Raw genomic sequence first — 25196 nt, forward strand, 5'->3', positions numbered from 1 at the left:
ACATGATATATGAGAAGACATCCTGGGAGACATTTTCTAGAGACTGCAAAGTTGGGACCACTTTCCTTGGGGTGCAAACCCAGGGGATAGAGCTTTCCAAATTATGTTCAATGCAATAATTTTATTTCCCTGAGAATATACATTTCTTGTTTTAGAAGATACCCTTTACCTTGAAGCCAGACCTATAGCTGGATTTAACATTAATATAGAAGGGTTTTATTTTCTTCTGCTGTCCTGAAAAGTAGGCAGCTAATACCTTTCAAGACTTGACGGAGATTATTTTCCTTCTTTATATAGGAGAGCTATCCGGTCAAGATTTACCCATGAGAAAATGACAACCCGAGGTTTTAGTATCTATATGAATTTAGTGTAGCAATTGATAACACTCCTCTCTTTTCGTTTCAGGTGCAGGAGAATCTGGAAAAAGTACAATCGTTAAACAAATGAAGTAGGTATACACTATTTTATATATTTGATATTTGAAGTCTGTCTGTGTACTTGACCAGTCTGAAAAGAAATACTTTGGGAAACTCTGACAGATGGTCTGTACATGTAGTTACTGGCAGAGCTGTCTCATTTGCCGGGCGAGCCTCTCTCCTATTCTTTCGCAGGGAGCATAACTGATGTGTGATATTGTAATTTCCATTTTTCTTTTAAATTTTGCCTCTCAACAAGATGCACACTCAAAGCAGTCATGTTTTAAATATATTCATCTGGGCATAATCTAGAACTTCGGTATTATGGGTATAAGCCATCAACATTTCAAAATACGTCCATCAGTGACCCATTTGAATTTAGGAGGAAATGGTATTTTAAACCTAAATTGACATTTTTGCCTGCCTGGGACTAAAGTGCTTATTTAAAGTTACTACTAACATGGATTTCAATTTATCTTTGTATTTCTTTTCTCTATTTTTTTTCTTTGTATAATGAAATAAATAGACATGGATTTCTTAATGAGACAACAAATGCAAAAACTCTAAAATTCAAGAATACAATGTCTAAACGAATAAAATTTACACTGGTAAGTGGAAGGGATTATGTAAAGCCCTTTAAGTGATGTAAAGCCTTTTAAGTGATGGCTCCATCACTGCTGGAGAATTTTGAAGGACAACTCTTGCCATAGGAGAAGAAGATAGTCCTTTTTTTTGGCTTATTTTTCTTTCCATGTTGGAGGATCTTGTCCTTTGGAATATGTCACACGAGGGTTCCATCCCAGTCAATGATATGATTGTCTATTTGGAATCTAAATCACTAGTTTTTTTTTTCTTTCCTTTCAGGTAATAAGGTCATGTAAGTTCCATACCAACAATTATTTAAGTTTCACTTTTGGAATTTCCTGACACATGTACTTGCAACCAAATTTAATTTTACCTTTTCTTCTGTCTTTAAAGAACAGGACACTGGTCTCTCCTGATCATTGTTCAGACTGCTCCATCCATTCATGCAAATCATGTCACACCCCCATCACACTCCCACTGTGTTCACCTGTTCTTTTCTTTCAGTTCTAATCATGCTGGAGTTCCTCCTATCTTATTTACCTCTCCATTCTCTATGAAGTTAAATGCAATAAAGCAAAAAATAAAGTTATTTGACTATCTAAAAATTAAACCCTTTAAATATATCAAACCATAATAAAATTTAAAAAGAGAACTAGGAAAAAACTATAATAAATATAAGTAACTGACTGTCATAATATAAAAAGAGTCATACAGACTGCTAAGAAAAATAAGCTGCCCAATACATATAAATGGGAAAAGATTATGAACAGACAGTTCACACAAGACAAAGTTCAAATATCTATTTAAAGCAATATAATGAGGGGCACGTGGATCAGTGGTTAAGCTTCTGCCTTAGGCCCTGGTCATGATCTCAGGGTCCTGGGATCGAGCCCCACATCGGGCTCTCTGCTCAGTGGGGAGCCCGCTTCTCCCTCTCTCTCTGCCTGCCTCTCTGCCTACTTGTATTCTCTCTCCCTCTCTCTCTCTCTTTCTGTCAAATAAACAAATAAATAAAGCAATAATGAGCTATTCTTCATCTTAGTAAATTAGCAATTTTTTTTAATTTTAAACTTTTTTAAATTTCTTCTCGGCGTAACAGAATTCATTGTTTTTGCACCATACCCAGTGCTCCATGCAATACGTGTCCTCCTTAATACCCACCACCTGGCTCCCCCAACCTCCCACCACCCCCCTGCCCCTTCAAAACCCTCAGGTTGTTTTTCAGAGTCCATAGTCTCTCATGGTTCACTTCCCCTTCCAATTTCCCTCAACTCCCTTCTCCTCTCCATCTCCCTATGTCCTCCATGTTATTTGTTATGCTACACAAATAAGTGCAACCATATTAGCAAACAATTTTAAATAATATTACCCAATAAGGGTGAGGTTTTGAGAACTTAATATTTCTCATTACTACTAATAAAATTGTTATAGCAAATCTGTAGAAATAATTTTTCAATCAAACTAAAAACCTAGGAAAATAATAACTTCTGATATAAATAGGTCTCTGAGAATTCTAGTAAAATAATTTAAATTTGAAAAAGCACAAAAGTAAAATGACATAAACATGAAAATACGAACGTTTATACACCAAGAGATTTAAATTAGTCTTATTTAAAATAGAGAAATGAGAGATTAAAGTACCCTAAATTAAAATAAAACACAAGGAAACAGTTTGCAAAAGTGTAGGACCAGTTTTCAATTGCAATATTTTGCATCCATTACAAGTTTCATGTACATGAGAAAGTTGTAATAGAAAATACTTAAACTAGCTGAAAAACTAAGACCCAAAACTGCATGAACATTTTACCCCAACTATGACAAAATACAGTTTTTTAAAAGGAATAATATAGGCCAATATTCAATGATAGTTATTTCTCAATATTGGGATTTAAAGTTACATTGCACCTTCATTTTGAATACTGCTGGGCTTTTCCCATTTTCTGCAAGGAACAAGCACTGCTTCTGTTATTAAGGGAGTCTCCTCATTACCTCCTCCTTCCTTCCTTTCTTCAGTTGACTCTGTGAAGACTAGTCTGCCTTAACTCTCTTCACTCTTCCTTCCACCTTCCATTTACCCTTTAACGATTCTCATCACTGCTGCCTTTGGCTTGCCACATCAACTGCCCTTAATAGCATTAATATTATCTCCAAGCGCCATTTTGTCTGAAATGCTCATGAGTTCCTATCTTAATTCCATTCGACTCCACTGGACTTTTCTCTTCTAAAACGTCACCCTGACTTTTGGAATAACTCCTAGTTTATGTCCTAATTGCCTGCTTGATTCTCAGATGCCACCTAACTGCTGGTGTCTCTAATGCACTTGGCCCCCTTCTTCGCTTACTCTATAGGTTCAAATGAAAACTGCTAAGGTACAATGATTTTCCCTGTCATCTTCAAGCAGACTTCCCAGATTATTTCTTTCACATTCACTCTGTCTAAATTAGGGAAGCAGGTACATCTACCTCCATATTCTATGGATAGGTCCAAATCAGAATAAACAATGCTAAGTTATCTCCCCAGCGGGCCTCCATGCCCCTACAATGAATTACAGCAGCTGCAGCCTCTAAAAGAACTAATCCGGGTGTAGATATGCTGACATTCACTTTCTCAGTTTTGCCACATCTAAACAACTTTCGTCTTCGAGGGTGTCCCTTATCCCTATTGTCGCTGCCTTAGCTTAAAAACCTCAAATTTCTGGGGCACCTGGGTGGCTCAGGGGGTTAAGCCGCTGCCTTCGGCTCAGGTCATGATCTCAGGGTCCTGGGATCGAGTCCCGCATCGGGCTCTCTGCTCAGCAGGGAGTCTGCTTCCTCCTCTCTCTCTCTGCCTGCCTCTCTGCCTACTTGTGATCTCTCTCTGTCAAATAAATAAATAAAATCTTTAAAAAAAAAAAAAAACCTCGAATTTCTGAACTGGATTAATACAATATCCTGCAAAACACTTTTTCCCTCCCTCTTCTTTCTTCCACTGCAGTATCCACACCAACACCAACGGATTTCTTTAAAAAGAAAACTTATCTCTTTCCTGAACTGTACTCTTCATGAACTGTCAAGAACAGACTCCTTGAAGGAAGCACAAGGCACTTTAGAATCCAGCTCTTATCTCTCTTCATTCTCAGGTCCCCTGACTTCCCCCTTCCTGCTTTCTACACCCAGAAATCCTGAACTCACATAGTTCTGCCGACTACAGAAGACAGGACAGCTTAGCGGCTAAAATCACAGGCTCCCAAATCAGAGTGCATACCACATACTGAATATGTACCACATACTGAATAAGTTAGGGGTAGTTCCTTCATTTATCTGTGCCTCCATTTCTTCCCGGTAAAATGTAGGTAATAATTTTACCTTCTTTAAAGGACTTACTGCAAGAAATGAGAAGATATATAAGAACTTAACACAGTTCTTGGCACACACTGAAAGCTTAATCACTGTAACCATCTATTTGGTCATAACTGATCGTTCTTCCTTTTCACTATCTGGAAATAATGACTTCTCCTTGAAAACTCAACTGATCATCGTTGCTCCCAGGCAGTCTCTCGTGATCCCTTATACCTACTCCCAATAAAGTTTATCACTTTTTCTTTTCTAGTTTATTGGACCACATGCAGACATTGTTGCTAAATACTATCACACTGCACAGCAATGGATTTTATGCTCTACCCTTCCGAAATCTACTACTGTCCAATAGAACATTCTATGGTGACAGGGAGATTCTCTTTCTGTGCTCTCCAATATGGCAGCTCCGAGTCATATGAGGCCATTAAGCATTTGAAATGTGGCTGGTGTGAATGAGGAATTTAATTTTAATTAACAGCTGGTGGCTACTATATTGGACAATAGAGCTCTAGCCTATAGGTTTTTGGGGAGGAGAGAAAGTAAAACTTATTCATTCTTTTCAGCACATAATACCCCATGTTGCAGAAAATGCTCATTAAAAGCTCATTAATTGGCACAGATTTAGGAATCAACTGCAAGTACAAAGGTCTATATCACAGAAATGTATTTATGCAGTCCCCAGAAAAACAAGGTTGCTTAAAGTCCTACTACAGCTGGATTTTTTTAAAGTATGCTTTTGCCATTTTGCCTTGTGATGTTTCATTATCCTATGATGAAAGGATAGGAATCAGAACTTGTTCCAGAAAGAAATGCTAAATGCCCCATGTTTACTGTTAACTGCTGTTTTAATTTAGTAACTAAAATAACTTCCTAATTTCAGTTTTTGAAAAAGAACTGAGATTTCTTGAATGAACTTATTCTTGATCTATCCACAAAGATTTTTTTTTAAAGATTTTATTTATTTATCTGACAGAGAGAGATCACAAGTAGGCAGAGAGAGAGAGAGAGGAGGAAGCACGCTCCCCGCTGAGCAGAGAGCCCGATGGGGGCTGGATCCCAGGACCCTGAGATCATGACCTCAGCCGAAGGCAGCGGCTTAACCCACTGAGCCACCCAGGCACCCCTATCCACAAAGATATTTTAACTGCATTTTTCTACAACCTTTAGTTGTCTGCTTTATTTACTCATTAAAGTTATTTGTTTAATCCAACAAGATAAACATGGCCATGCTTAAAATAGAAATACAGCAATTACTGGCAAGCAAATATCAAAAACAGTCAATAATGGATATAAGGGCTACCTCTCCTTTGGCTGTAAAAATTCTTGTATTTAAAAGTTTTACTATCTTGGGGGGCATTTGTATTCTTTTCCCTATGCTAAAGCCTCTCTGTGAATAGTTGTAAAACACAAATACTTCGGAATATGACTTCCAAAATGATGCCTACAGATAGCACTTCAAAAACAACAAAAAGGAGCAAGAACGTATTATACAATAAAGACACAATAAAATAACTAGAATATGCAGAGATTTTAGCTTTTGAAGGTAAAGCTATTTTAATCGATCATTCTAAAACTATAAAACGCTGAGTTCTGATTGAGTAGAAGGAAGAGAGTTCAACCAAGTAACATAAGCCTTTCAACTTTGAGAACTTGTGGAATGTACAAAGATGGAAAAGTAACAAGGGATTTAACAGCAGGTAACTACTTACATTAAAAAAAAAAAAGAGAGAGAGAGAGAGATGCCTTTGTTAATGCTATAAATAGAAAGCAGGCACTTCTATTTTCCAGTGTGTCTTAAGTGATAGGAAAAGAAATGAATGTTCTAGTAAATTACTTTGCTTCCTCTAGACATCAACATCATGTTACAAAGACTAGTTTCAGAACTCTGTATATTTCTTTGTCCTGCGAATCTGGAAATTTTTCTTCTGAAATAAATAAGCTTTCTAACTAAAATTCCTCATGATTTACTCATTTTAAATACTGGTTTACCAGGGCAATTTCTAAGTCCTCTTTATATTTAGCATGAGGAGCCCAGAAAGAAAATATTGTATTAAATCTCAAGGATAATAATAAAATCCAATGCTATAAAATTGTTCAGATTTAACATATACATATGGGTAATATTTTTTTGTAGCAAATATATACTGTAATTTTATTCAAGCAAATTATTGTTGATGTGTTTTAATATTATTTAAAAAACCAATTGCTCAACTCACAAAAGCTTTTCGTGTTTAAACTACAGGATCATCCATAAGAATGGTTACAGTGAGGAAGAATGCATGGAGTTCAAAGCAGTAATTTACAGTAATACACTGCAATCCATCCTAGCTATTGTGAAAGCCATGACTACCCTTGGGATTGATTATGTAAATCCCACAAGTGCAGTAAGTATACAAATAATGACAGTTGTAGTCCTACAATGGAGTTTGAGCCATAAAACAGTAGACCTAAATTTGCAGTACTAATCTACACCAAAAATTTAAGAACATAAAATATGAATTTTGGAAACTTTAATTCTGTTTGGTGTAAGATTTTTTTCTTTAAATGAAACTTTCTGTGTGCCATAATCTTATTTGGCATTAACTATTTTCCTAGGAATCAAACCTAATATCAAATAATATCAAATAATATACTGTATTAAAGAAAAATAATGATATTTACTAAATACAAAAGAGTTTATTCTATAAAATCAAACTGCAATAACTCCATTTTTATTTTCTTAGTTTAATTGTGAGTCATTTCATGGAGTGAACATTATAACATTATAGTAATAGTAATAACATAATTATTACTGTTCAACAATAACTATAAAGACAATGCTGGGTAGGGAAATGACTATTTTAGAGTGCTAATTTTTTTAAAAAGAATTCAAAACTGTGTGATTAAGATGTCTGTATAATAAATACACTCAAGTAGTCAGATTCATGTTTATAAGGTAGCTTCTAAACAGTTTCATTTCATTTTATTTTATATTTTGTAATAATAATTTTATGTTAAAATACATTAAAAACCCACTTCGTTTCAAACCATTTATGTGCAAATATATGTGTCAACTATTTTAGTTGACAAATGGAACACAGAGCATTCTCCAAAGAACAATAGTTAACCACATGCAAAAAAGGAATAAGAGTGCATGATCAACAGGAAAACACTCATTTCCATTTGTTCTGTCCTGGAGCAGCTGGTTGCTTCCAGATGGTATCCACTGAGCTGCTCCCAGTGTAAACTTAGATACCCTGTCCCCTAACAGTAAGAAAGAGAGGAAGAACATGTTAATTATAGAGAAGAATATGACCTTTGTACTTTACTCTACCTACCCTTCCAGAAGTTTAGGGTTTGACTATGTAAATTACCATTGGATGCCATTAGGATGAAAAGAAAAATACCTTTTCCATGCTGTTAATTTAAAAAAAAATTTTAATGGTCAACCCTCATCTTGTTCTGCCATTTTCCAACAAAGAGCACAGCAATTCTAAGTATGTCTTTAGGGCAGATGCTTTGTAAAGCACAGTCAGGAATTGGGTTAGGTTTCTCTTCCATTTTTAGTTTTCTCCAAACCTGGCTCTAGTAAGTCACCGCCTTCTTTAGGTTACAGTTCCCTTCTCACAAGTAAGAGGGGAATTTGCCAGAACCCAACTCCAATATCCTTGTATTCTTTACCATTCCTAGACTTGGTGATCTCCTTTTTTATTTAAGCGTAGTTTGGTTATCCCTCTGACTTTGGCTGTTCCTAAGGATCTGAGACTTTAAATTGGCCCTTCAGAAGCAACCTGGTATAAGCCCCATATTTAAAGATGTGAAAAATAAAGGCCAAAGACTATTAGCAAGGTAGCCTGCGTTGCACAGCGAGTGTTTTGGGCAAAACCCACCTCTTCTGGCTTCCATTAGAGCTTCTCCTGATGCAAGGATGTTTGTAAAAATACTTTTAACAATCCAAAATGTTCGCTAATCCTCCACTGGTTAACATCTTAATGATCTGGCACGCAGGCAGAGTGAAAATAATACAGACTCTGTAGATTGCTGCCACTATGCTGAATGAAACTTTAAGTAAATGCAATTTATTAAACTGTACGTTAAATGGGAAAAACAGAGCAATTTATGCAGCACTGGAAGACTGATACAACTTCTCAGAAGGACCTATACCCTCAAGGGTCAACATCAGCTGTCAGGTACTACATACCCCCCAATTTTGATTCCAGTTGTTGTAAACTATAGTAGTTTCAGTGACCTTCTTTAGTATTTGATTTTAAGATTAATACACTCTTAACTCTGGCTTGAACTATAACCCTGCTAAACATCTATGTGTAGTGTGTGGCTTTCAGAGTTCTATTCTATAGCTTTCAATTTAGCTATTTATACAATTTATGTATTTTTATATTACAGTCCTAAAGGAGAATGTCCATAAGCTTTATTGGTTACTGGTTCTGTAAATTTGGACGAATTACTTAATCTCTCTACATTTGGGTCTCTTCATCCACAAAACGTTAGCACTTTTTTCACTGAGGTTCAAGGACTATTCCAGAAGCAAACAGAAATATAGGAAATCCACTTAAAAACAAAATACTTTAAGATCCTAGTAAATACTGAGTATTTATTTTCCAGTAATCACTCTAAGTGTAAGCTCATTAAAATTTATATATTAAAGTCTACACATCAAACATCATTTGAAAAAACTATATATTTTTTTAAGATTTGATTTATTTGAGAGAGAGACAGAATCAGAGAGATAAAGAGAGGGAGAATACCAGGGAGGTAAGGGGCAGAGGGAGAAGCAGACTCCCCACTGACCAGAAGCTTAACACAGCGCTGGATCCGGGGACTCCAGGATCATGACCTGACCTGAAGGCAGATGCTTAACCCACTGAGCCACCCAGGTGCCCCTGAAAAAACTGTATTTCATTAAACTATGATTTATATGGCAGACACTTGACACGGGATGTACTGAGGAATCAGCAATGAATAAAACAAGAGAAGTATCTTCCCTCAAGAGAAGGAAATCTGTCACTGAACAAGTAATTACAAAGCATCAGCTATTTCAAAAGTGCAGCACAGCTGGATGGAGAGCCAAATTCTCATTTATGAAAAGAATCACTGAAAAAGAAAGTCTGTCACTGGGGGGGGGGGGGGCACAACTATTTAAGAAATGCGTCTGTAAGCTCTGTAACATGTCCACATGTATAAGTGGTTGAAAATGTACATTTCAAGTCCAAACGAGATAATTTGATAAGAGATCGAAATCTCAGTACTATTGGCATTACACTATGGTGTATAATGTGTATTAGGATATGGATGGGAACAAGGAGGTCAAATATTTACAAAGAGAAGATACAGGTATGAAGGAGAGTGGCAAGTTAGGTGCCTGTGCTGAAAAACTAACATTTTCGGGACACCTGGGTGGCTCAGTCACGGGCATCAAGTCCCCTTCAGGCTCCCTGCTCAGTGGAGAACCTGCCTCTCCCTCTCCCCTTCCCCTGCTCCTTTTTTCTCTTGCTCACTCTCAAATAAATAAATAAAAGCTTCACAAAAGAAAGTAACATTTTCTGGTCATTTGGGAGGAACAGGGAAGTTTGGAGGAGATGATGGGAAAGTAAGAGGAAAACCAAGTTTTTATCGAATCGCAGAATTCAATGCAAGGGTTCCAGAGGGAAGTTATCTAAGATGAAAAGTCGTAAGAGGTCAGGAAAGAAGTATATTTAAAGTCTACTGGATTTAATAATACAGAGATCACTGGGGTATCATGAAATGGGTTTTAGAAGAGTTGTGGATGCAGAATCCAATAAAGTATGTTGAGAAATGAGAAGAAAATATGGGAACAGAGTATAAAGACATTTTTAGCAACTATAGCTGAGGAGTAGGAGAGAGAGAAAGCAAACTTATAGCTGAAAGAAGAATGAAGCTAACAGAACATGTTCTTGTTTTGGTTTAATACTTGACAGACTAATTTCATAAATACACAACTTGTAAAGGGGAAAGTTAAAGAAACTAGAGGCGGACATAATATAGGCATTTAGTAAATTTCGACTTATCCTCTCTGGATATTATTCTATCTTAGAGCATCTAAAACATCCACTACCAACTTTTTTTTTTTTTTTTTTTTTTTTTTGACAGAGAGAAATCACAAGTAGGCAGAGAGGCAGGCAGAGAGAGAGAGAGAGAGAGGAGGAAGCAGGCTCCCTGCCGAGCAGAGAGCCCGATGCGGGACTTGATCCCAGGACCCTGAGATCATGACCTGAGCCGAAGGCAGCGGCTTAACCCACTGAGCCACCCAGGCGCCCCCACTACCAACTTTAAAAAATGTTGAAAGTTTTAACACTTTATCACATGATTTGAGTGTTGTTGTGACCATCCTTGAGACAGTGTTCTACAAAGTGAACCCTATAATATGAACCAATGAACACTGATTTCACAAGATGTTCTAGGAGAAAAGGTCTGTGATCAAGTAAGTTTGAAAGCATATATTATAACAACTTCTTGGAAATTGGCAAATTGCAGGGCTCAAAGGCCCTGAGAAAGTCCTGTAGTAACAAAACGACGCATTTCTTAACCTGATATTTCCCAAGATTACAAGGTTGTGATATCCTTTTCCTTCCTTGATGTATTGTTTCTGCAATTTTTGGAAATATGACTTAAAGGTTTAAAATGAGTTCCACAGGGTTCTAGGATCCCCACCACCTAATATTGATGAGGAAAGCCTGGGTAACTTGTAGAGAACATGTACTTTGCTTTCTATACAACACTGTTCCAGATCTACACAACCTTGAGAGCATGAACTATTCCAGAGCCACTATAATTCCCAAGCTTTCCTAAATATATCACAAGGAACAAAAATCTCTTCACAGTGCCACTCAAACTTCTTTGGAGCTATTTGAAAAATGTTAGAAATTACTGGAGAACCTTTTAAGTTTCTTTAGAAACTGAGGTCTGAGTTAATCAGTGTGTTCAGTTTGTTGACTCATTTGTTCTACAATATTTCTGAGACATTCAATGTGTTAGGTTCTGCTCTCAGTCTTAAGGATGTAGAAATAAACAGAACAAAAAAAAATCACTGCCTTCATGTGCTTACAATTGAATTTAAAAGATACAAAATAAAGACATATGCACTACATAGGTAGTAGTAAGTGTCATGAAGAAAAATCAAGGAAGGCAGGGGGCTAGAGAGTAAGGAAAAAATGGAAGTAAGGGTGGCCCTGGAAGGAATTCTTGAGTGGGTGATATTTTGAGAGAAACCTAATGATGTTGGAAATGGGCCACAGGGAAGACATGGAGGAACAGCCATTCGAATGTTCTCAAATGGGGGTTTCGTGACTTGAAGGAACAGCAAGAAGTCTAATGCACCTTGAGGAAAGAGAGACAAATTGGGGGGGGGGGGGGAGATGGAGAGGGAGAGACTGAGAGACAGAGACTGAGAAAGAAAGCTGAAAAGGAATACATGGGTTAAAACATGTAGAACCTTGTGAGCCATGGCATGGGATTTTGGGTTTTGAGTGTGATGGGAAATTACTGGAGCTTTTAAAACATGAGTAAGATTATCAGTAGGAGTCAGTTTTCCATCATTTGGCTGTTTATATAGAAGACAACTTTTTGTAATACTGGTTAATTTGGGTATTATATACTTTAAAAATTCAAATGTGATTGGGGAGCCCAATTTCTTAAAATACATGAATTTTGATTCTTTAAATTACCATGTCAATCCTTTAATAACTATAGAAGAACTTTATGAATTAACATACAGTATGTCTAGTAAGATATTACTTATGGTTAAAGAAACTCTGTATTGCCAGGATTCTCAGCTCAGGCTTCACATTTGAGTCACCGGAAGATTTTCAAAAATACCTTTGCAGAATCTGAACCCCAGAGGTTCTGCCTCATTTTGTTTCGGTTGAGGTCCTGGTGTCAGTATTTTTTTAAAAAGTGCCCCACATGCTTGTAAGCCACAGCCTAGTTTGAAAACCCTCACCATTGACTTTACATATCCAAGGAGTAAGCTAAAAAATAAAAGTTCCTAAAAGACAAAAACCAAGCTGATAGGATGACTGGCCCTTTGGGGGAAGTACTAGGACTGAAGTGGTGGTAGAAGAATACTTCGACACTTACATGTTCAAGATGAGAATGTTTTCATAGTATCTATTCAAATAAAGTATAAACTGAAATTGGGAAAAAAATTTTTAATATAAAGTGTATATTAGAAATTAGCTGGTCTGTAAAGGTATGCTAACAGGGACAACCTAGTTCAAGCAGCTGTTTCATTGCATCCTTTATCCTAAAAGGCACCCTAACAGTGAGAGGGGGCAAATGGGATAATCCCAGCTAAGCTGGCTGGGTCATTCTTTGCCGGATTTGCAGCCCTCTCTCACAACCAACTTATCGGGAAGAAGGACTTAAAAATGTACTGTGCCAGTATATGAAAATGCCGTCAATCCTTAGATGTGAGCCATTTATAATTTTTGGCTTAACAGTCATTGATCAATTTGGGTTAGCAATAAAATCTGAATGTGAAGACAGATGTAATAAGATCTTTAGTCTTAACAGAGCCTCTCTTTGACAATGAGACCACCTTTCCATTTTTAATGCAAAGAACAGATTTTTAGTAAGATGGTGAAATAACCATTATTACTTCTTTAAAATAATAAATTGAATTGTATCAGAAAAGCAGCAAGTTCTCATTGGCCGTTCTTCACTGGGAGCCACCTGACACTGCACAAAATAGTTTGAGCTGGACTCTTCTTCTGATGCTCATTGTCTTTCTTGGTTTGACAACTTAACCTCCTACTTTTGGATTCATTTGCAAAAGACACTGCATTTTCCCCTTGCATTTTGATTGAGATCTCAATGGATTTGAAGTATTATTAATCCCTTTGACATCATATTCAGAAGTTAATGATATATACCAAAATATCCTCATTTCACCATATAATGTTACATAGTTTCTGCAATGGACAACTCTTTCACCCAGCCATTAGAAGGAAACTGACCTTAAGATACATTCAATAAATGGTCAACAAAATTATTACCTAAAAGAATAAGATAAAAATAATAAAACTGAAATGCTCTATTTAAAAAAAAAAAAAGATATGTGATTCCAAATAACAATACATTTTTATCACTGTCACAAAAACATTGCTCTAGGAAGACCAGCAACAACTCTGTGCGATGGCCAACACTCTGCAAGATGGCGGCATGACACCTGAACTGGCTGAGGTAATAAAGCGACTGTGGAGGGACCCCGGAGTTCAGGCCTGCTTTGAAAGGGCATCTGAGTATCACCTCAATGACTCCGCAGCTTAGTAAGTGAATGCGATTGACAGCAATTACAGTTGAAACATTTTATGCTAAGAATTCTCAACATCAAAGATTATAAACCCTGTGTTTGTAATCACCATTGAGGAATGCAAAGAGCTTTATATTTTTAGACTGAAAGAGTAATTGAAGAGAAATAAAGATCAAAGTGACATCATGAGATTTAAAAATCTAAGCAAAGGAGCATTTAAAATAACTGATTTTGAAACTATTTGCCCGAGACCCCTGTTTTGCAAACATTTTCTCTCAAATGAAAGAATTAATCACTGTGCACTGTGCTCAACATCAACACAGTCTGAGGACATGCATACCAAGGTTTCTGGCTATTCATTTCTTTTCTGGTCCTAATACTGAAATCATCTTCTAAAATAAATTTATTAATGACACATGCTTTGGCTGCTTTGGTTCGATGATTAGCATACAGAATTATAGAAGAAAATAATGATTTCCAACACATTTGTGTACTGTGGGATTTTGTTTGAGTCTCAAGAAAGATTATTCAATTTTCACAGCTAGTATCACCCAGCTTGGCAATTACGAGCCACAAGGAAATTTGGAGGTTATGACAACATGTATAATTTCATTACCAAAATTATTTTAAATTTCTACTTTAGTAAGCAAATTTTAAGCTATGCTGTGGCTATATGCCTGCATGTGTGCACATGTATACAAATATAATTTACTTATTCTATATATCTGTCCATACATACCATGTCTAAAAAGGTATAAATAAAGTCCTTTTGATGAACTCCCAATAGAACATGTTAGTAGTATAAAGTCCAAAGCCTTTGGAGAAAAGCCCTGCTCTTATCTCTTTGGTGGAGGAGAGAATGTCTATCATCATATGATTACATAAACTCAAAAAACTGTTTTCTATGTCCAGGTACCTAGCCACATTTTAATACTAACAGAACTCTCTGTAGTATAGAGAGCCTGGCTTTTCTATATAAATCATTGATTAGGGCAGTCACAATTAAGAAACTGAATTGTGGAATATTTTCCTAAAATGTTGCATAACAAAATTCTAGGGAAGAAGGGAGAGATTAAGGGTATTGGTGTAAGTGCTGCCAAAGTGAGCACAAGACCGTGTTGGGAACCATAAATTCCTGTCCCCTCCAAGATCCTTCTAGCTGGCCTAAGAATCATATTGACATGAAACAGATTAACAGGAGAAAGTCAAATGTAATAGGCATACATACAGGGAATCTGCATGACCATGGACATTTCAAAGTCAGGCGAAATGAGATATATATGTTATTCTGAACTAAAGAGAAGGGGGTAGTGGTCAGGGACTTGAGAGGAAAGGAATGTGTTTCACAGAGCGATAAGAGCAGATGTTTGGTAATCAGATTAGTCTAAGACAAGTGTTTGCGATTATATATTATCATTATGCTTACCAAACACTTTGCTCTTTAACCGCAAAAACTTTACGCATTTTATTATTAAAATGGGCAGATGAAATGACCTTTTCTAGTATATTCTAGTATTTCTAACCTTTAGTTTCAGTTTTTCTGACATACAAAATACATAATTTACCATGAAACTATCACATTATAGAATCGTATTAAAAGCAATTAATTATCTGTTCAAGTTAAACGCAATTACACATTTGTACCAACTTTGTGAATGTTGCCCATATTACAATGGTTTTAAATACCCTGACTGATGTACAGAGCAGTAGAAGAAATCTGATCCACCCCGCCACCTTCACTCCCACCTCCACGTCTAAGAAAATTTTTATTAAAAAACCTCCACATTTAAATATTAACATTTTCTGCCCTTAGAAGTCCTTAAAAGATTATGTAAAACACAAAGAAAAATAGTTGAATGGCCACTGATTTCTTCCAAAAATTAACATTTTTTTTTCCAATACTGCCTTATATTTACATTTTACAAGTAAATATATTATCAGATAGGTACCAAACCCATTTCTATTTTGCATGTACTGTACAGGGCAATGGCTTCCTTCCCATGTCCCTTCCTCTCTTTCTCTTTCTCTTTTCCCTCTCTTTCCCTTTCCCCCATTTCCATTTTTTTCTGTTTTCAGTCAAAATAGGATATTATTTTTTCAAACCTAGAGCTCCTTCAGGGCGCCTGAGTGGTGCAGTCAGTTGAGCTTCTGATTCTCTGTCTCGACTCAGGTCGGGATCTCAGGGTTGGGAGACCAGCCCAGGTCAGTCAGGCTCTGTGCTCACCAGAAGACTGCTTAAGACTCTCTCTCCCTCTGCCTCTCCCCCTCCCCCGCCACTCCCCATCCCTTACCCTACTCCTACCCCCCCTCACGTGTGTGCCTGCACTGCTCTCTAGCTCTCTCTTTCTCTCTCTCTCTCAATTAAATAAATATTTAAAACAAACAAAGAACCTATCTCCCTTCAAATTTAAGCTCACAAAGAGGTGAGTCCTAATCAGAGCAGGGAATGCCCTGTCCTTGACAACACCCCACCAACCTGCCCCTATCAGTACTAGCAAACTGAAAGGAAGAGGGCAGGACAGTGACAAACAGGGGAAAGATTCTGATTAATACTTCAGGGTTTACTGATTGAGGCCATCTAGTGTGCTATTTAAATTCTATCAGCGTTAAGATTTAGCAAAGATTTTACCAGAAAAAAAAAAAAAATACTGTTTTTGCATGATTAGAAAAAGATTTTTTTTTTTAAGGTGATTTGAGCCATATGTATGTTGGTCTTCTGGTTTCAGTTCTAGACCACAGGCCTGAGCACTCAAGTCTTTTATTTATTAAAAGCAGTCATCTTAAATGCAAATTTGTTGCTCTGCTAATGCTTCTGCTTTGCTTGAAATCATTTGTACATGCAAATGAAAGTACATTAAATGTGTCTTTACCAAAGTATTCATTTAGTTATCATTCAAATGAATTTAACTGCTATGTTGACATGTTTGCTTTTGATGTTGTTGTTCCTTCATGAACCGACTAACAGTAGACTTTACCTTACGTGCAGACTTAGTCAATACGGAATTCACAAAGGATGGGGCTTCACAAAATAGAAAAGAGATAAACTGGAAAAATCTTCCAGTATTTTCTTCTGATATATCTGTATCTTGATATGTCTCTTGCTTTTAAGAAAAATTCAGCTTTTTTGGAATAAAGCATGGTGAGAAATTTTCACATCACACATACATATGTTTCTGAACTGTGATTGCCTTTTTGTCATCTGGCCAAAACCCCTTTGGGGCATTCAGTCCGTTTGTTTCTGCTCAAAAGCAGAAAGATCCTCAGAGAATAAATTATCCATATTGCTGTTGAATTTACTTTTTTAAAAAATGATAACATAGTTGTGCTGTTTAAGGCATTGTGTGAGGTGCTAATGCATACCAACTCTTCAACTGAGCCCCTGAAAAATTCAACTTCTGAATAATAAGTAATATTTAGCTGGATTCTACCCCTCGAATTCTGTCTGGATGGATGTTTGCCCATCATGACCTTCCTGTTAAGCTGCATATGTAAACTTCGTTTCATAGAATGGCCAGTTTTGTCATAAAAACCTTACCAGACTTTGACTGTCTCTATTTAGCATATTCACAGAAATAGCCATATTGCTAAGCTACTAAAGCCCTGGTATTGAAAGTCTAGAATAGTGGTTGTCAACTGTTTTGAAAGCAATTAAATGCTTTTAAAGATGTGATCTGGTTTCAAAACAGAGCCAAAGAGCAATTCCTCCCCTCTCATCTAACAGACTCTAAGAGAGCACAGGGTGTACTCAGACCTGTTCCTCCTTTTCAGCACCCCTAGATTCTGTGGCCCAAAAAAGGGCAGTATTAGGCTTGGGAATGGCAGAATTTTTAAATATGTCCTCTAGGAAAGAGTAAGGCCACTGACACACAGGTGGAAGAAGGAGTGAATGCAATGTCTAAGTTCAGCCTTCTGTCCCTTGGGTGGGTCACCAATGTCATGAGTTAGTTCCACTGTGAACCAGTAAGAAAGTCAAAGTTGTTTTTGTTTTATTTTGTTTTTTTTTGTGTGTGTTTTTTTTTAATTGCACTAGCTGCATATAATCATGGCACTTAAAACAAATAGTCCAGAGTCCTAAGCTAGACAATCTGTGGAGAACAACACTATTGCAACCAATTACTGTCTTAAAATTCAAAGTACCTAAATTCAAACCATAGCATTTTTAAGATAATCTAGTGCCTAGCGTGACAAGATAGCATTTTGGGGGAGGATGATCAAAACCTGAAAATAGAACTTCTCTCTGAAATATATCCATACACCGCCAGTTCTGTTACTAATACCTCATAAAACACAGGCTAAGGCAGCACTGGTCTAGCAGACTTTATAATTATAGAGACCTCCATGGGTCAGCGGTGCGCCACTCTTCGCCCTGCCGCATCCGGCCACCAAGCTCTGATGAGCACAATTTTAAAAGCACCAGCCTGGAGCTTCATAATTTTAATGGACCCTGAAGTAAAATTTTATTGGTACCGAATCCTGGTCTCTTCAAACATAAATTTAAAAAATATATGCTATTTTTGTTGTTTTATTAGCTATCTTAATGACGTCGACAGAATCACAGCTCCTGGATATGTCCCGAATGAGCAAGATGTGCTACATTCTCGAGTCAAAACAACTGGAATCATTGAAACTCAATTCTCCTTTAAAGATTTGCATTTCAGGTATGCACTATGGCTTTTCTAACCATCTACAAAAGTAGTCAATATTTTTTCACAGAGAAAGGTCTAACCTGTTTCTGAGCTTGGGCTTAGGAAGAATGCTTGGGTATTCTTCCCAAGCTTTGTTCACTCTCAGTACCACTTTCTCTTACTGCTTTCCTATGGCCTTACACCCTATCCCTCATCCTAAGCCCCATATCCTCCTCAAAGAAAAATGCCTTGTCTTGACTAGGTGGGAGCTCGATTTCATTTTCCTCTTGAAACTGATATCCTACTTTGAAAATGAGAGAGAGAGAGAGAAGGAGAGAAAGAAATTATATTTTAATAAAATTTAAGTAACAGGTGCCACAGATACGATGTCCTTTGCCCTCCAATCTCCCATTTGCCTGAAATATTCTTATTCATATCCTTAATTTAAAAAATGCAAATAACTGAGAGAACTATTTGAATGTGATGCTATTTACTGAAGTAACAAGACCTATTTTATAAGTATGGTTTGGGTATGAAAATGAGTCCACTAATTTTATTGCTGTCACATTACCAAGACCTTTCTAGAAATGCAAAACCACTCACTTACTATACCAAGAAATGGAAATCCAAACTGTAATATTATAAAATGTCATGAGACTTAAGTACCTCTCCCTGTGGATTGTGGATAAGATGGACTATTAAACATTAAAACCAGGCTCCAGATGTACCACTTAATAAAATGAAAAAAATAATTAAAAATGCAATAAACTCATTCATGTATGCAAACGGGGAATATTTTTTTAAAGTAGAAAAATGAAACAAAAGTGACATAAATTATCTGCATCCATTTGTGAAGCAAAACTTACTTCAGTGGGATAAAAGCTTTAAAAAAAAATTTTTTTTTTTTATTAACATTGCCGAATCAGATTATCTGCTTAGACTAGATGTTACATAGATAGCCAGGGTATTTTCAAGTTAATATCACAGAAAGCTCTTCAAAATTTACACCTGAATTTCAAGTCCACAAGTAGTTAATTTTCTGACAGATGAGACAAAGATCAAACCAGGATAAAGGGACTGCTAAGATTTGGATCAACATCTACTCTTGGCAAATGTAAGCAGTTTGTCTTCAGTCCTGTCATGGCCATAGTGCAATTCCTCTTTGGCAACAACCTTCTCCACACTCCTGGTTTTTTATCCAGTTTCTATTCCTGTGGGAATCCAAGTCCAATTGCTTAGCTCCTCTGCCCCTCCTAAGCCTGTCAAAGCATTACACAAACTAATAGAATTTTCTGGAGTTTAAACAGGATCATGGACCAGTTATGAAATTAATATCATGTACTGAATACCTAGAAGTTGACAACTCCAGTCAGCCTATGCAACACCAATTTGGTATCTTCTCAGAAATAGTCACTATCATAAATTATCTGCCGTATATATCTCTTCCTTGAACGTTCTAAACCTTAGGGCCTTTGTACTTGCTGTTCTTTTTGCCTAAAATGCTCTCTCTGATACTAGATCTCTGCAAAGACTGTCTCCTTCTTATTATTAAGTTCCAAAAGGAGTTGCCATCTCCTCATGGAACCTTGATCATTCTGTCTACCATCCCTGTGTATACTTGTCACTACTATACCCAATAGTGTCCTGGTAAGCCTATCAGTTGGCTCTCTGGGACAGGGGGAGAAGGAAAGCCTGACATGCAGTCCCTGAAGATCCCTTTGGTATAAAAATACTGTAACAGGGGCGCCTGGGTGGCTCAGTGGTTTAAGCTGCTGCCTTCGGCTCAGGTCATGATCTCGGGGTCCTGGGATCGGGTCCCGCATCGGGCTCTCTGCTCGGCGGAGAGCCTGCTTCCCTCTCTCTCTCTCTGCCTGTCTCTCCATCTACTTGTGATTTCTCTCTGTCAAATAAATAAATAAAATCTTTAAAAAAAAAATACTGTAACAATGGCTAACTAATACTGTAACAATAGCAATGAGAAGTCACTAAATGTAATACTGGGAAGAAACACAAAGAGCTCTCACTTCCCATACCAACATGAGGCAATGCCTTTACAAGATTGAAATATCATGCTGTTTTGTTCCAAAAACAAAACCCTTACTAATGTATGAAATTGACTTCTTTGTTTGTTTCTGTTTCTGTCTTAAATGCTCCGAGCTCCTGGAGGGTAGGAGCCATGTCTCTACAGTACCATCTCCTGTGATTATCATGGTGGCTAGCACAGAGTAGGCTTACAGTTGATTTTTGCCAGATGAATAAACGTGCTAGGCCAATCACTGTAGGGGCCCTAGTTGCTGCTCCTATGTTAGACAAAGAGCCCCAAAATGGAGGCTCAAATGAGGTGAAAGATTTCCCCAAGATCATACATAGAGGCACTATGTAGGTTAGAACACATCTTTCTAACTTCCAAGACCACACTTCCTACACTGAGTATCTCTGTGGGCCACGAGGTAAACTGGCAGAAACCATTCTTTCTTCCATAGAATAAGTGTTCCTTCCAATGTTTTTGGTCCTTCGTAATTCCCTTGAGAGAGAAGAGGGAACAGGGAATAAAACAGCCTGTTGGGTAGCTGTCTAGGAGTTGGCAGGCTCTGGTACCTTCGGATATCTGTGCTTCTGAAACCAAGGGACATGATGACTGCCAGTGAGCATCCCAAACCTCAGATAGTCACGTTCATTTTCTGGAACATCTATTTCTCTCAGTACTAAATAATATTAATAAAATTTAAAAAATTATATTCTGAGCGTAACAGCATTTGCATTAGTTTTTAAAAAAAAAAAAACCTTATTTTAAAGATATGTAACCTCATAATATGTCTCATCAGATTATACTTCTAAACCCCCATTGGTCCATCATCATTTTTCTGTCCTTCTGTGGTTTGTGAGGCACTGAGTCCTACAGGCAGGGGATTGCCTATGCTACTTTCATATCCCACTGGCCCTTACGAAGGAATACAAAAGGTCTTCTAATTCTCTATTGACAGCATCAAGGCTGAAATAGAAGGTGTTTGGGAACTGGATTGTAAAGTCAAGTTAGGACTTCTTTTGCCATAACATTTTCTATGCTACCCAACGGTGACCTCTTTGCCATTCTTAAGACAGGTTTTTAACTCTTGGGGCACCTGGGTGGCTGAGTTGGTTAAGCATCTGCCTTTGGTTCAGGTCATGATCCTGGATCTCAGGATCTAGCCCCACATCAGGCTCCCTGCTCAGTGGGGAGCCTGCCCCTCCCTTTGCCTCATATTCCACTTGTGCTCTCTCTCTCATATAAATGAATAAAATCTTTAAAAAAAACAAAAAAGATAGGTTTTTAGCTCTTTTGTTTGAATAGGTATTGTTTTTCCTCCTGCTCAAGAGGATTTGTTATTTAAAAGGCATCTTCCATAAGGAATGGAGAATATTAATTACTACTCAAATGCAGAGATTTTCTCTAAACACAAGTATTTAAACAATGGAATTTGGAAAATATTTAAATTTTGCTACAAAATATAAAAAAGGCAACTCTTCTTTCTTAAGGAACTATTTAAAACCACTTACTTACATTTTTAAGTTTAGTCACAGCAACTGAGATATATTAATCCCTTAATAAATTCCTACAGTTAAATCACTTTTTTTTTTGAAGGGCTGAATAGGATTATCTATAAATGCACAGGATTTTGTAGTATAAAATTTGGTAGTATTTCAAAATAGAAAGTACAAAAATAAGATACCTTCCAACTTCATTTCAGTAAGTGCCTAAGACATTAAAATATATTGCATTAGCATTGATTTGTATTCACATAGAATACATCATCCTATGATCATTTAAAACTAAAGATTTAATTTGCATATTAAATTAGAGAACTCTAGAATTTTAAATAGGAACATCAAAATAAAAAATTCTCTCTGCCAATATACTATATCATCTTCCTGTATCACCTAATTTAATGGAAATTACCTTAGTGTTCTTATCAAACCAGAACTCCAACTGCCAAACATAAAAGAAATTATCTTCATACATGTTAAAGTACTAGTAAATGGAAAATACAAGTGTGAGCTCTTTTATTTGTTATAAAATAATTCCTTAGGACAAAGAACTTAAAGATTTATAAGGCTTTATCAAACAATTATAGAAAAGTCACTTCCTAATTGTTCCACAATTAAACAAGAGAATTATAAAGACATAAAGCTATGAGGAAGTCAAAGAAGAGAAGTCAGCAACTATTATAATGTGAAGCTTTAGGTTTTGTAAGTTCAACATAACTATTTCCAACAATGTTCGAGTAGATCTATGATATAACATAAATTATAATTTTCTTGAATTTTAAATTGATCATGTGCATTGGTTTCCTTTATTGTGGGAGTATAAGTCAGCTTAGGAGTAAATCTGATTGTCTACCCAGCTGCTAGACTGTTTGACATAAAACCATAAAACTCAACAACTTTCCCAATTGTTTAAAATAGACTACACAACTCAAATGCTGACTATAAAGCCATAAAACCCTGATACCTTACCCTTTATTAATGCCATGGATAGTTTAACAAATAATCAATGTTCAGCTGTCACTTGAAAGCCTTGCCTGTGGATTTTTAGCTGTATGGTACAACTTGGGCATTTAAAAAGTTTTTTTTTTTTTTTAAACAATTCTAACTGAACTATCAGACTTCATAAGGAAATATATATAACCAAACAAATAAGTAAAATAAAACTTCTTCACCCAAACGAGAATTGCACATTTCATTCAATATCATTAATACTCTGGTTACTTTTACTACTCAAGGTATCAAGGGTATTCAATCTATATCACGCATATGTTTACTTCATTAATTATCTCTGTAGATCTGACCAATCCAAATGTCAGTTAGTGAAAAAGCATGTTTTTCTCTGATTTCTCCATTTGTTTTTCACAAATTGGTCATGATGGAATATACATGTATTCATATTCATGTATATTCATATACATTCTTACATATATTTTTTAGATCAGAGAACATCGATTCAATGAAATATGTTAGAAAAGACTTCTACTTTGGAAATCTCTAAAATGTTTCTAGGTTTTAATGCTTTATACCTCTAAAATAAACCCAAAATTAAAATTTAGAGGAAGAGGTCAAAGTGAAGAGGGATGTGTGAAAAGAAATTACTACAATAGCAGCAAAACAACACGTAACTTCTTAGAGCTAACATAATATCCAGTAGACTGAGTATAAGAGCAGAACTTACACAATAAGGTGTTGGTCTGATTTGCTAATGGACATTTCAATTCTGTTATGGCAAATAGCATTAGAGCAATGTTCTATGCTCCTTGGGCCTTTGTCTCTAACTTCAACCTGAGCACATGCACATAGATACACATCACTGTTTATTAAGTGAGTCATAAAATGAGAAGGTAACTAACATGCTAAGACTTTGAAAAGCCATTTTATCAATATGACAAGATCCTCAGAGAACAAATCTTTGTCTTTCGTTCCTCAGGAGAAAGCTATGCCTATTGAAACATGTTTTCTGAAGGCTGCATGATAAATTAAAAGAACAGTGGGCTAAGGGTTATATTACACATTATGCCCCTCACTTAATGTATATATTTACCTGAAGAGGAGAATAGATACCCTTATGCAAGGATGTTAATGTCAGCCGTAGGCTGTGAAGAAGCTGAATGATCAGAGAAAGCCAGGAGAGAGCCAGCGAGATTGCTAGGCTTGCTCTGAATTTCATCTCAAAGATTTTCCAAACATTCTCTTTCTTGGGAAAGCTATTTGAGATTACATTGTAGAAAAGAAAAACATGGAAACCACATGAAGTTTCTGTTTTTCCCTTTTCCTGGTGAGTTTAAATTCCCCTCAGAGTTCATAAATTGGTAATACCCATATCTTGATAATTATTATTGTTTTCATTGCAAGGGACTCCCTGCAATTTTTTTTTCTGATTTAAAACTATTGACATGAGCACAATAAGGTTACCTTCTTTGAGATAAAATATTTGATCACTGTGCCAGGAATATGAGAAAGGAATATTCTACTAATAGAACATCTTCAGATTTATAAATTTTGAATATAATCTAATTGAAAATATAAAAGTAATTAAAAAGAGAAATCATCAGATGGATGGAGATAGCTTACTTAGTAAGCCATAAGAGCAGAGGAAAAGAGGCTCAAAAAGAAAAGCTAGTTAGACAAGCCCAAGTCCTATCTATCTGGTGGAGAAAACTTAACCAAGGTGTCATGGAGTTTGGTTCCTATAGCAATAGCATTTCTACTGTGGAAATTGAATTTTGAGTTCTCTTAGCACTCATTCTATTCATCCAGCAACTTGTGTCCTCATTTGTGATTAGTTAGTTCTCCATTGTGGGATGCCCACGATGGAAGCAGACCTTGAAGAGAGGACTAGGATGAAAGACGAAACAAGAATTAAGGAGATACTTACATGTTCAAATCTAGTGGGTGGAGATACAATGGGTGGTTTTAGCTCAAAAGCTTACCAGGAGTTTAAACCTAAGGATGCATATTCAATCTTCAACACACCAAAATCCACAAGTTAATATATCTTTGTTTGATCACAGTATCACATTCCTTTGCCAACAAATGATCCATCATGTATCTGTCTATGACCAAATGGGGAGTATACACAACACCTAGAATTCTGACAGTCTATACTATCACCATTAAAATCATGGAACAAAATACCTGGGAAGGGGAGTTTTACATTTTTGCCCAGTTTGACAACACATAGAACTACTGTCGGAAATAGAAGAAGGACAGACTCTACAGCAAAGGTAATTCCAGCCCACTGATGAGAGTTTAAGAGTTTTCAAGCTAACTGTGGACACTAGGTATTAACTGAGGACCTCTGGCCCAAGTAAATGAAGTTACACTTGATGAGCTCATAACAAAGCTTCATGATTATACCCACAGCACCTATCATGCCGCTTGGTACATAACAGCCTCCACAATTATTACTTGAATTAATACACCTTGGGCAAGTGGCTTT

General features: G+C 36.5%; 1 protein-coding gene across 1 annotated transcript in view; it reads left to right on the forward strand.

Annotated features, from left to right (window-relative positions):
- The window catches only part of GNAT3 (G protein subunit alpha transducin 3), a 55562-nt gene that overhangs the window by 21910 nt on the left and 8456 nt on the right, over window positions 1-25196 (forward strand). The window contains exons 2-5 of the mRNA XM_032304641.1: window positions 406-448; window positions 6579-6720; window positions 13463-13620; window positions 18134-18262. Coding sequence (XP_032160532.1) covers window positions 406-448; window positions 6579-6720; window positions 13463-13620; window positions 18134-18262 — 472 coding nt within the window. The remainder of the gene's footprint in view (window positions 1-405; window positions 449-6578; window positions 6721-13462; window positions 13621-18133; window positions 18263-25196) is intronic.

This window comes from Mustela erminea, chromosome 11 (genome assembly GCF_009829155.1).
Source record: "Mustela erminea isolate mMusErm1 chromosome 11, mMusErm1.Pri, whole genome shotgun sequence".
Lineage (NCBI taxonomy): Eukaryota > Metazoa > Chordata > Mammalia > Carnivora > Mustelidae > Mustela > Mustela erminea.